Source organism: Physeter macrocephalus, unplaced genomic scaffold (assembly GCF_002837175.3).
Source record: "Physeter macrocephalus isolate SW-GA unplaced genomic scaffold, ASM283717v5 random_817, whole genome shotgun sequence".
NCBI lineage: Eukaryota > Metazoa > Chordata > Mammalia > Artiodactyla > Physeteridae > Physeter > Physeter macrocephalus.
Window position 1 is genome coordinate 4,013 of NW_021146103.1, and position 13,470 is coordinate 17,482.

Here is a 13,470-nt window from a genome sequence, read left to right on the forward strand (position 1 = left end):
TATACAATATATCCTTGCAGCTTATTTGTTTTATGCATAATAGTTTATACCTCTTAATCTCCTGCCCCTATCTTGCCCCTCCCAACTTCCTTCTCCCCACTGGTAACTACTAGTTTGTTCTCTAGATCTGTGAGTCTGTTTCTTTTTTGTTATATTCACTAATTTGTTTTACTGTTTAGATTCCACAGATAAGTGATAACACACAGTATTTGTCTTCCTCTGACTCATTTCACTTATGCCCTCCAAGTCCATCTATGTTGCTGAAAATGGCAAATTTTCATTCTTTTTTTGTAGCTGAGTAGTATTCCATTCTGTCTATATACGTGTGTGTGTGTATATATATCACATCTTCTTTACCAGTCATCTGTTGTTGGACACTTAGGTTGCTTCCATATCTTGGCAATTATAAATAATGCTGTTGTGAACATTGAGGTGCATGTATCTTTTCGAATTAATGTTTTCATTTTCTTCAGGTATATATCCAGGAATGGAATTGCTGGGTCATATGGTAGTTCTATTTTCAGTTTTTTGAGGAACCTCCATACTGTTTTCCACAGTCGCTGTACCAATTCACATTCCCACCAACAGTGTAGGAGGATTCCCTTTTCTCCACATCCTTGCCAACATTTGTTTGTGGTCTTTTTGATGATAGCCATTCTGACAGGTGTGAGGTGATACCTCATTGTGGTTTTGATTTGCATTTCCCTGATGATTAGTGATGTTGAGCATCTTTTCATGTGCCTGTTGGCCCTCTGTATGTCTTCTTTGGAAAAATGTCTGTTCAGTTCTTCTGCGCATTTTTTAATAGGCTCGTTTGTCTTTATGATGTTGAGTTGTATGAGCTGTTTATATATTTTGGATATTAACCCCTTACCGATCATATCATTTACAAATATTTTCTCCCATTCAGTAGGTCGTCTTTTCATTTTGTTGATGGTTTTCTTTGCTGTGCAAAAGCTTTTAAATGTGATTAGGTCCCAGTAGGGTTTTTTTTTGCCTCATTACATTCTTATCCTGAAAGATCCAAAGAATCCAGATAAAGCCCAAATACCCCCTCCTCATGTTCCCAATGCCACTTCCCTCCCCAGAGGGAAGCAGAGGTGTTAGGTGTGGAGCCTCCCCAAACTTTTTCTCTGCATTCACACACTCGTGTGCACACACAGAAACATGTCATTTTGTGAGTAAGGTAATGCTGCTGAGATGGTCCTACATAGTATCGTTGAGCACCTTGTTCTTTGTCAGGTAATAGTATGTCTTGGAGATGTCCCCCGTTATAAACACAGACCTCTTTCTAATGATGGTCGGCTGCTCAGATGTACTTACTCCCTACTGATGAATATTTAGGCTATTACCTATTTTCGCTATAGTCAATCATTCTTGAACTGCTAGCTATTCAGAGCGGGCGAGAGAGGGGTGTGGTGGATGGTGGGTGGACCCAGCTGGCTCCTTGGGAACTGAATGCACACACCCCCCTGTGCGTGGGAGCAGTGGCAGAGGAAGCGTGTCCTACCTGTGGATGTCACTGTCCTGTCAGTCGAGGTGTTAGCCCCAAGGATAAAATCCCAGGGCTTTCCGGGACGAATCCAGACGTCAGGTGGAGCCCAGGACAGGGTAGACAAAGGAGAGAAACAAAAACACAGAACAAAAACTGGTTTGGGGAGCTCTTACTCTTCATTTTGGTTGGGAGTTGTCACTTTTGTTTCACCGTCTCAGCAGACTGGGGGCCAGACTCTGGGTATCACGCGTGGCGTGGACCTGGGCCAGACCTTCCCTGGAACCGCTCGATCCAGGCCAGGGGCAGGCCATGGAGAGTTGCACGCGTGTTCAGAGCAGTGAGGGGAATGGACCCTGGCCGGGGTGGGTGGACAAACGGAGGCGCTGCTGGGCACAGGGAAAACTGAGGCCGGCGAGAATGGGAAGCAGCTGGGCTCTTGGGAGAAGTTTCACAAGTCGGGGTGCATGCTGGCGGCGGGGGTTCAGGTGTCATCAGGACTCCCGGAAGACTGTTTTCAAAATAATCTGCAGCAGGAGGGAAAAATACAAAAGCTCCAGAGGTGGAGAGGCTCTTGTGAGGATCTCTTGGGAGAAATTTGATTAAAGAAACAGGCTACATTTTCGATCACAGAAAAGTAATTTAAATGAGTCCTTTCCCACCTCTCATTTGAAATGTTGCCCACTCATTGCTCGTTTTCGTATGACCCATGAGCTAAGAATGGCTTTACTTTTTTTTTTTTTTTTTTTTTTTTCCGGTACGCGGGCCTCTCACTGTTGTGGCCCCTCCCGTTGCGGAGCACAGGCTCCGGACGCGCAGGCTCAGCGGCCATGACTCACGGGCCCAGCCGCTCCGCGGCATGTGGGATCCTCCCGGACCGGGGCACGAACCCGTGTCCCCTGCATCGGCAGGCGGACTCTCAACCACTGTGCCACCAGGGAAGCCCGGGCCTTCCAAATCTAAAATATTTATTAGGTTTCTTTAAGAGATGTCATTTATTGGGTGCTTGTTTTTCCCCAGTTAAAAAAAAGTAATACATGTTCATGGTAGAAAATGTGGAAATTGATTTTTTAAATCCATTGTAACACCACTGGTAAACGGTTTTTTCGGATGCATATATATGCCTCTAAGGGTCTAGCTATCTATGTATCATAAAACTAGGAAGATACTAGGCCAGTTAATTTTTGTGTTTTTGCTCTTACCTCTGAAGCAATTTGACATGTCCTAACTAATTTTCACAAACTTCACTCTGTTACCTGATTATATCATAATTTAATCTCGGGCTTCCCTGGTGGCGAAGTGGTTGGGAATCTGCCTGCCAATGCAGGGGACACGGGTTCGAGCCCTGGTCCGGGAAGATCCCACATGCCGCAGAGCAACTAAGCCCGTGAGCCACAACTACTGAGCCTGCGGTCTGGAGCCTGTGCTCCGCAACGGGACAGGCCACGACAGTGAGAGGCCCGCGCACTGCGATGAAGAGTGGCCCCCGCTTGCTGCAACTGGAGAACGCCCTCACACAGAAACGAAGACCCAATACAGCCAAAAATAAATAAATAAATAAATTTATTTTTTAAAATAATAATAATAATTTAACCTCATTAGACGTTTAGGTTATTTCCAAGTTTAGAACATTAACAAAGCTATAGAGACTATCTTTCTGTGTTTCTCTGATTATCCTGAAGACAAATTCCAAGCAGCAGAATTACTGGGTCAGTGGGTTTGGGTCCATATTGCCAGGCTGTACTCCCGAAACATCAGGCCAACGTGTGCTCCCACCTGCAGGATGGGGGAGGCCCCCTTCACTGTGTCTTCCCCAGCACTGGGCACTATTATAACTAGAACATTTCCTGTGAGAGGTGGGAAAGGACTCATTTTCAGTTACATTTCTTTCTTTTTTTAAAAAAGATTTTTTGGATGTGGACCACTTTTAAAGTCTTTATTGAATCTGTTACAATATTGCTTCTGTTTTATGTTTTGGTATTTTGGCTGCGAGACACGTGGGATCTTAGCTCCCCGACCAGGAATTGAACCTGCACCCCCTATATTGGAAGGCGAAGTCTTAACCACTGGACCGCCAGGGAAGTCCCATTTCAGTTACATTCCTATGATCACTAAAGCAGCTTACTTTTCCCCCATGTTTACTGGCCATTTATATTTCTTTTTGAATTATCACTTATTTTTTGTCCATTTTTTCTATTCATTTCTGTTCTTAAAGAGAAATAAGACCTGCTCTTTTTAAGTGGTACAAACTATTGATACTATGTATAAAATAAATAAGCTACAAGGTTATATTGTACAGCACAGGGAATATAGCCAATATTTTATAATAACTTTAAATGGAGTATAGGCTATATAAAAATATTAAATGACTATGTTACACACCTGAAACTAATATAATATTGTAAATCAACTAAATTTCAATTTAAAAAAAGAACTGTTCCTATTGATTTGAAAGTGCTCTTTGTGTGGTAAGGATATTAACTATGTGAATTAAAACTGAACGCTATTAAAGCCTTATGGAGGGACTTCCCTGGTGGCATAGTGGTGAAGAATCCGCCTGCCAATGCAGGGGACACGGGTTCAAGCCCTGGTCCAGGAAGATCCCATGTGCCGCGGAGCAACTAAGCCCATGCGCCACAACTACTGAGCCTGTGCTCTAGAGACTGTGAGACACAATTAATGAGCCTACATGCCACAACTACTGAAGCCAGTGTGCTACAACTACTGACCAGCGCGCTTAGAGCCCGTGCTCCACAACAAGAGAAGCTGACGCAATTAGAAGCCCGTGCACTGCAACGAAGACCCAATGCAGCCAAAAATAAATAAATAAATAAATAAATAATTTTTAAAACTATTTTTTTTAAAAGTCCTATTGAGGTGGCAACTAATTGGGAGTGGGGGGGAGGGGGAATTGGAGGAAGGTGGTAAAAGGTACAAACTTCCAGTTGTAAGATAAATAAGCACTAGGGATGTAATGTACAACATGATAAATGTAATTAACACTGCTCTATGTTATATATGAAAGTTGTTAAGAGTAAATCCTAAGAGTTCTCATCACAAGGGAAAAATATTTTTTTCTTTTTCTTTTCTTTTGTATCTGTGAGATGATGGATGTTCACTAAACCTATTGTGCTTCATTTCATGATGTTTGTAAGTCAGATCATTATGCTGTACACCTTAAACTTATACAGTGCTGGATGTCAATTATATCTCAATAAAACTGGAGGAAAAAGAAGTAAATATATATATAAAAAAATAAAGTTAATCAGGTACCCAGTTTCCCAGAAAAAAAAGAAAAAAAGTAACTGTATATTTTCCGGGTCCATGGCAAATATTTTCCCCAATCTAGCCTTTGACTTTTTTAAAACAATTTTTTTTTTTTTTTTTTGTGGTATGCGGGCCTCCCTCTGTAGTGGCCTCTCCCGTTGCGGAGCACAGGCTCGGGACGCGCGGGCTCCGCGGCCATGGCTCACGGGCCCAGCCGCTCCGCGGCATGTGGGGTCCTCCCGGACCGGGGCACGAACCCGCGGCAGGCGGACGCGCAACCACTGCGCCACCAGGGAAGCCCCTAAAACAATTTTTAAATTGAAGTATAGTCGGGACTTCCCTGGTGGTCCAGTGGTTAAGACTCCATGCTCCCAGTGCAGGGGGCCCAGGTTCGATCCCTGGTCAGGAAACTAGATCCCACATGCCACAACTAAGAGCATGCATGCCACAAGTAAGACCCGGTGCAGCCAATAAATAAGTAAATTTTTTTAAGATAAATAAATAAATTGAAATATAGTTGATTTACAATGTTTCAGGTATACAGTAAAGTGATTAAGTTATATATATATATAATATACATATTCTTTTTCAAATTCTTTTCCAATATAGGTTATTACAAGATATTGAATATAGTTCCCTGTGCTATACAGTAGGTCTTTGTTGGTTTTCTGTTTCATATATAGTAGTGTGTATAGGTTAAACCCAAATTCCTAATTTATCCCCCCCGCTTACCCTTTGGTAACCATAGTTTGTTTTCTTTGTCTGTGAGTCTATTTCTGTTTTGTAAATAAGTTCATTTGTATCATTTTTTTCTTTTAATGTTTTTTTAATTTCGTTTTTGGCTGTGTTGGGTCTTCATTGCTGAGCACAGGCTTTCTCTAGTTGCGGCGAGCGGGGGTTACTCTTCGTCGTGGTGCGTGGGCTTCTCATTGTGGTGGCTTCTCTTGTTGTGGAGCACGGGCTCTAGGTGCGCGGGCTTCAGTGGTTGTGGCTCACGGGCTTAGCTTCTCCGCACGGGCTTAGCTGCTCCGCGACATGTGGGATCTTCCTGGACTAGGGATCAAACCCCTGTCCCCTGCATTGGCAGGCGGATTCTTAACCACTGCGCCACCAGGGAAGTCCCTGTATCCTTTTTTAAGATTCCACATATAAGTGATATCATGAGATATTTGTCTTCCTCTGTCTGATTTACTTCACTTAGTATGATAATCTCTAGATCCATCCATGTTGCTGCAAATGGCATTATTTCATTCTTTTTTATGGCTGACTAATATATATACCACATCTTTATCCATTCATCTGTTGATAGACATTTAGGTTGCTTCTTGGCTATTATAAATAGTGCTGTTATGAACACTGGGGTGCACGTATCTTTTTGAATTATAGTTTTCTCCAGGTATATGCTCAGAAGTAGGATTGCTGGATCATATGGAAACTCTATTTTTAGTTTTTTAAGGAAACTCCATGCTGTTCTACATAGTGGCTGTATCAATTTACATTCGCACCAACAGTGTAGGAAGGTTCCTTTTCATCCTTAGACTTTTAAAAGGATTCTCCACATTAAAATTGTAATAAACATTTATGCGGCCAACTCCATCCCTCCTTTCCCAACGGAGTTGGTGTTGCTTTTATGCTTACACACCAACAGGCTAATACCTTCTCATACCTGCCTGTCCCCATCCACACCACAGCCCCACGCAGATCCCACCTGTGTGCCCAGGACCAGCCTCTGCAGATCACCTGGGGCTGTTTCAGAGGGAGGGGAAGTACAGGAAGCAAGCGTGGCACTCAATCCCTATCGTCAAGTCCCCCAACCTCCTGGACGCCAAAGAGCCAGCGAGGTGACTCCCCATGCCCCCTGCCTGGCCACCTCGCCTTACGTGTAGGGGCTACGGCAGGACGCGTTCTGTCCACGGCGAAGGGACGCGCCCCACCTGGGTGAGCACGTAGTCCTTCTGGGTTAGGTTCCAAAGGATTTCAAAGTGATCCACATCATGGAGCTCTTCAAAGGAGGCTTTCCACCCTCCTCGGCGCAGAGTCTGAGTAGGAGAAACGAGGGAGGAGGAAGCATGAGGCTGCGGGGGGGTGGGGGGAGAGGGGCTCTCGCAGCTGCCTGGCACATACCAGGTGCTAAGTATTTATTGAAGAAATGACTGGTATCGGGGGGTCCGTTTGGGTGAGATAAACAGGAAGATAATAAGATTGCATGACCCTCAACCTCGAGCCAAAAGCGGGGTGCTGGGGGGTACCTGATAAAATTCCCTGGACTGTCGGTGGAATTCGGGGCTGTCGTGCTGGCCCACGGTCACCAGGATGCGGCAGGCTGGATCCACAGGCTGTGTCGGGGCTGTCTTCAGGCGCCACTGTGGGCTGTTCCTTTGAGCATCCTCCCTGGTGCAGGGAGTAAGTGTGGTCAGGACAGAGAGCAGCCTTTGCTGCACCCCTGGCCCTCCTCGCAGGCTGCAGCCCAGCTGGGGGACGAGGGGACAAGTGACTCACAGGGTTGTGAGGAGAGGGGCGTTCTCAGAGGTGTGCATGACAGGCTCCAGGTCATAGATCCCACTCACCAGGAAGAAGCCTGGGAAGGTAAAGAACAGTCACAGAGCCAGGCTGCAGGTGGGGCAAGAGGGGACCAGCCCGCCTCCAGGGCCAGTGGGGCAAGACCAGGGTAGGGGGGCAGAGAAGAAGCAAAGCAGGCCCTGCTCCCCAGGCTCGAAGCCCCGAGGTCAAGCTACTCACAGCTGTTGAAATTTCAAGCAGCTGTTACAGAGCCTCAGGCCCATCAGGGGAGGGTGAATGCTGCCCGGCCAGGCTCAGTCCCCGTGGAAACCTTTGAGGTTGGGCGTGACTCCATGCTCGGTCCAATTGGCCAGGAGCATCATGGCGGCGAGGTGGGCCCCAGCTGAGTGTCCGCACAGGTAAATTCCCCTTGGGTGGGTCAGAGCAGAGAGCTGGGTTTGCATTCAGTATAACCAAAGCAACAGGCCAGTATCAAGGAGTCCCAATTTGCCCTCTGTTCCAAAGCCAGAGGGGGCAGTTGGGCTGCACCCAAGAAGCTTAATCTACTGTCCGCCCACTCAGTCTGACAAAAGGAAAATCTACAGTGATACCCACTGGTTGCCTGGATACTGTTTCTGGACAAACACGATGCTCTGGGTCACCTGGTCTACCATCTGGTCCAGGGTGCCTGTGCAGAGGGTAGGAGCTATGTCAGGCTCCGCTGGGGGCCCTCTCCCCTCCAAAGCCCACCAGCCCTTGCATCTGCAGGACTACCCTCATTACCTTTGGGGGCAATGTCATAAGCCACTATCACCACAGCCACTCCCTGTGCTGTCAGTGGGCTGACCATGAAGGCTGACGAGTCTTTACTGCAGAAGGAGACAAAGACATGACAACTGGAGGCCACTTGGCCACTAGGCTGCTTCTGTGTCCTGTCCACCCAGAGCACTGTCCCTCTCTGACCTGGTGCAGTAAGGGAAGAAGGGAGGCTTTGTCCTTACCACATCACATGCCAGCTATGGGACCCTAGAGACTATATTTAACCTCTGAGCCTGATTTCCTCCTCTGTAAAATAGGAACAATTATGTTCTTTCTCTTAGGGTGCTGTTTTTGAGACTTGAAGGAGGTGAGACATGTAGAGAGCTTCACAAAGCAAAGGGTAAAAATGCAATAAACGTAGCATTAAGATGATATGCTTGAAGGGCAGTAGATCCTATAACAGGCAACTCCTTAGTAACATCCTAGGGAACAACAGTGTCCCTGAAGATCCCGAATTCCCCTCTGCTTATCTTAGGATGACCCGTGGTCCCAGTTTGCCTGGGACTCTCTCTGTTTTTTACCACTGAAAGCCCCAGGTCCTTGGAAACCACTCACTTCTGAGCAAACAGGGATGGTTAGTCACTGTGGTTTTCCATTTGATTAGAGTAGACTGAACAGGCTTTTCACTGGGTATAGTGGATCCAATAGTGTCCCCCCACAAAAACATGTCCCAATCCTAAACCCCAGTACCTGCAAATGTGACCTTATTTGAAATAGGGGCTATGCAGATATAATTCAGAATCTTGAGATGGCATCATCCCAGATTTAGGATGGGCCTTAAATCAAATGACTGGTGACATTGTAAAAGAAAGGAGAGGGAGGATTGAAATACAGACACACAAAGACCATGTGAAGATGAAAGTTGAGGTTGAAGTGATGCGGTCACAAGGCGAGAAAGACCCGGACCCCCCAGAAGCTGCAAGAGGTAAGAAGGGGTCCACCCCCAGAGCCTTCGGAGGGAGCGCGGCCCTGCCCACACCTTGATGAATTTCAGACTTCTGGCCTCCAGAACTGTGAGGTAAGACATTTCTGTTGCTGGAGCCCCCAAGTTTGTGGTAAGTTGCTGCAGCAGCCCTAGGAAATGAAGAGCCCAGGCAAAGATGAATCTCCCTTTTTCTCCATTCATCCAAATCCCCCGACTCACCTTCCGCTCTGCCAGTATCCTCCGTGAAAAAACACGAGGAACGGCAAGGCTGTAGGACAAAACAAAGGGCGTGTGGGCCGAGGCAGGGCTCCCAGCTGAGATCTATGGGGGACCACTAGCCCCCGCTTACCTTCAGACACTGCCTCAGGAAAGTAGATGTCCAGTTTCTCCGCTTCGCCGTCTCCATAGGGGACATCGAGCAGGTTCCTCCCGGTGGCCTGGGCCCTCTTGGTAACTGTCTCCAGAAATGCACAAGTCGCTGTCAGCACAACCTCAGGAAGTAGCAACCTCTATTTTATTTCAGGCAGAAACCTCTTTGCCGAAAGCCCCTTTGGGTTGACCAGTTAGCTCCAGCTATCAGTGCTTCCCCAAGTCCTCATGGTAATCGGGGCTGGGGTCTGAAGCATCCCACAGGTGCACAGTTACAAAGAAATCAGGCTGGCCCATCCAAGTGGGGGCCAGTACTATCTGTGACATCTGTCTCTGGTGAGCTGGCAGTTCTGATAGGCACCATTTCGACCACTACTTTATTACATGCTTATTATGTGTTTTACACTTGGCTATGTGCTCTGGGAAGTATAAACTTTTCCAAGTATTTGGAAAAATAACCTTCTAGGAACTAAGATATAAAATCACTTGAGGGACTTCCCTGGTGGCACAGTGGTTGAGAATCCACCTGCCAATGCAGGGGACACGGGTTCGAGCCCTGGTCCGGGAAGATCCAACATGCCGCGGAGCAACTAAGCCCGTGTGCCACAACTACTGAGCCTGCGTGCCACAACTACGGCAGCCCGTGTGCCTGGAGCCTGTGCTCCAGAACAAAGAGAAGCCACCGCAATGAGAAGCCCGCACACCGCAACAAAGAGTAGCCCCCACTCGTTGCAACTAGAGAAAGCCCGTGCACAGCAACGAAGACCCAACGCAGCCAAAAAATAAATAAATAATTTTTTTAAAAAAATCACTTGAAATAAATAGATAATAAAACAATATGAATATATAATTGAGCACCATGATGGGAGAGGTCAGATGGATGTGAAAATTGGCTAGGACTGGGGTCGGGACAAAGGAGGAAGTACATTTACATAATTTACCTTAAGTAAATTAAATACCAAAGGCAAAGGCCTAGAGGTGGGATGGGACTCTGTATGTTCATGTTGCAGTAAACAATGCCCCCTCAAGGCCCCACTTCAATCACTGAAACCCAGGAAGCTCAGCTCCCTCCACCACTGGGTGCCAGAGAGTGTAAACTGGTAAGTTCTTCCTGGGGGTCAACTTGGAAATATGTATCAAAGCCCAAGAAGATCATATTCCTTGATGCATAAGTCCTTATCCATACATTTATTATAAGGAAATAATCAGAAATATTCTTAAGGACTTGTTTTAAAGATGCCCACACTAATGCTATTTATGACAGCAAAACATTGGACACAGCCCAAGTGATCTACAATAGAAAACAGGTAAAATACATTATGGTATATCCCCTTTCTCTCCTGTATTTATTTATTTATTTATTTATTTATTTTATTATTATTATTTTTTTGCGGTACGCGGGCCTCTCACTGTTGTGGCCTCTCCCGTTGCGGAGCACAGGCTCCGGACGCGCAGGCTCAGCAGCCATGGCTCACGGGCCCAGCCGCTCCGCGGCATGTGGGATCCTCCCGGCCCGGGGCACGAACCCGCGTCCCCTGCATCGGCAGGCGGACTCTCAACCACTGTGCCACCAGGGAAACCCGAATATGGGAGTTTTAGAGCAGTGAACACAAATTGGGAGGCAGTATCTGCCAGAACCAGTGGACAAGCTGGAGAAGCTGGGAGAGGTCAGTGGGGTGGGGTTCTGGGGCTCAGTCACAGTGAGTTCATAGCCAAATCTCTGATAACCAAAGTCAGAGAAAAACCAAGTTTCCCAGGAGGAGGGAGTGGAAACCAGCAGAGTGGCACAGGCTGAAGAAGTGGAGAGGGGGGGTCAGGAGAGAAGACAAAGGCTCCCCCTTCTTCCCAGCACCTAGCACAGTGCCCCGTGCCCCCGGGGCATGAGGATCTGCAGATGGACAGAGAAGTGGTAGTGCTGCAAAAGATTAAAAACAATTTATTGAGCTGAAACTCACATAACAAAATTAACTATTTTAGGGACTTTTCGGGTTAGCGCAGTGGTTAAGAATCCGCCTGCCAATGCAGGGGACACAGGTTCAATCCCTGGTCCGGGAAGATTCCACATGCCATGGAGCAACTAAGCCCGTGCGCCACAACTACTGAGCTTGCGCTCTAGAGCCCGCGAGCCACAACTACTGAGCCCTCGTGCCACAACTGCTGAAGCCCGCACGCCTGGAGCCCGTGCTCTGCAACAAGAGAAGCCACCGCAATAAGAAGCCCGTGCACCACCACAAGGAGTAGCCCCCCCACTCGCTGCAACTAGAGAAAGCCCGCGCGCATCAACAAAGACCAGACGCAGCCAAAAATAAATAAATAAATTTTTAAAAAATTAACCATTTTAAAGTGAACAATTCAGTGGCACTTAGCACATTCACAATGTCATGCAACCATCACCTCTATCTAGTTCCAAAACATTTTCATCACCCCAGAAGAACACCCCCTACCCGTTATGCAGTGTCTCCCCAAACCCCCCTTACCCCAGACACTGGCAACCACTAACTGCTTTCTGTTCCTATGGATTTCCCTATTCTGGACATTTCACATAAATGTGACCTTTTGTTCCTGGCTTTCTTCACTGAGCATTATGTTTTCAAGGTCCATCCATGTTCTAGTATGTATCAGTACTTCATGACTTTTTAGGGCCAAAAACTATTCCATTGTATGGACATATCACATTTTGTTTATCCATTCATCTGTGGATGAACATTTGGGCTGTTTCCACCTTTTGGCAACTGTGAGTAATGCTATGAACATGTGTGTACAAGTACTTGTTTGAGAACTTATTTTCAATTCTTTTGGGTTAGAAAGAATTTTTTAAAATTAATTAATTAATTAAATATTTTTGGCTGTGTTGGGTCTTCATTTCTGTGCAAGGGCTTTCTCTAGCTGCGGCGAGCGGGGGCCACTCTTCATCGCGGTGCGCGGGCCTCTCGTAGCGGAGCACGGGCCTCTCGTAGCGGAGCACAGGCTCCAGACGCGCAGGCTCAGTAGCTGTAATTTTTAAAATTGAAGTGTAGTTGACTTACAATATTATATTAGTTTCAGGTGTACAACTCAGTGATTCAACATTTTATAGATTATACTCCATTTAAAGTTATTACAAAACAATGGCTATGGGCCTCCCTGGTGGCGCAGTGGTTGGGAGTCCGCCTGCCGATGCAGGGGACGCGGGTTCGTGCCCCGGTCCGGGAAGATCCCACGTGCCGCGGAGCGGCTGGGCCCGTGAGCCCTGGCCGCTGAGCCTGCGCGTCCGGAGCCTGTGCTCCGCAGCGGGAGAGGCCACAACAGTGAGAGGCCCACGTACCGCAAAAAAAAAACAAAAAAACAAAAAAAACAATGGCTATATTTCCCTGTGCTATACAGTGTATCCTGTTGTTTCTCTATTTTATTTTATACATAGTATCTCTTCTAGAAATAATTTTTAAGGCTGTTTATGCTATTAAAAACAAGATTGCACATTATAAGTACAGAACGCTTTCTCCTAGGAGGAGAAAAGAGACTAGAAGAAACCATATCACAATGTTAACAACGGGTGACAATTATTGATGGTTTTATTTTCTAAAATCCCTTTCAATCAGCAAATGCTCCTTTTGTAATCAGAAAACAATTGTTGCCTAAAAATAGCCAACCTCAGATAGTGCGGAGCAGGGCTATTACAATGTGGTCTGTGGACAATGGGTGTCCCACACCGTTTGCTACTGGTCCGTGACGAACTAAGTAAAAAGGTGGAGGTAAACATTTGGAATACATGCAGTTTGGTAGAATGGCTGTGTCTATTAAACTTAACAAGAAATGAGGGCTTTCAGACAAAAACTTGTGCATGAATGTGCACAGCAGCACTTTTCACAACCTCCGAAAGGTGGAAACAGCCCAAATGTCCATCAACGGATGAATGGATAAGCAAAACGTGGTCCATCCATACAATGGAAAATTATTCATCCATAAAAAGGAATGAAGCACTGACTTGCTACAACATGGCTGGACCTTGGAAACATGCTAAGGGAAAGCCACCAGACACAAAAGACCACATCTTGTAGGATTCCATTTATACGAAACGTCCAGAATAGGAAAATCCATAGAGACAGAAAGCAGTCAGTGG

At 46.4% G+C, this 13,470-nt stretch overlaps 1 protein-coding gene across 8 annotated transcripts in view; it reads right to left on the reverse strand.

The window, feature by feature from the left end:
* AFMID (arylformamidase) overlaps positions 1–13,470 on the reverse strand; it is a 19,245-nt gene continuing 5,775 nt past the window's right edge. For 3 of the 8 annotated variants that reach the window (XM_007099809.4, XM_007099813.4, XM_007099810.4), the window contains 9 exons: positions 9,352–9,456; positions 9,222–9,270; positions 8,042–8,127; positions 7,874–7,946; positions 7,590–7,687; positions 7,259–7,337; positions 7,009–7,150; positions 6,640–6,798; positions 1–2,019 (listed from right to left, as the gene is read on the reverse strand). In XM_007099809.4, coding sequence (XP_007099871.1) covers positions 6,649–6,798; positions 7,009–7,150; positions 7,259–7,337; positions 7,590–7,687; positions 7,874–7,946; positions 8,042–8,127; positions 9,222–9,270; positions 9,352–9,456 — 782 coding nt within the window. In that variant the 3' untranslated portion in view covers positions 1–2,019; positions 6,640–6,648. Of the gene's footprint in view, positions 2,020–6,639; positions 6,799–7,008; positions 7,151–7,258; positions 7,338–7,589; positions 7,688–7,873; positions 7,947–8,041; positions 8,128–9,221; positions 9,271–9,351; positions 9,461–13,470 lie in introns of all 8 variants that reach the window. The other 5 variants (XM_007099811.4, XM_007099814.4, XR_447277.4 and 2 more) reach the window with 4 other exon arrangements.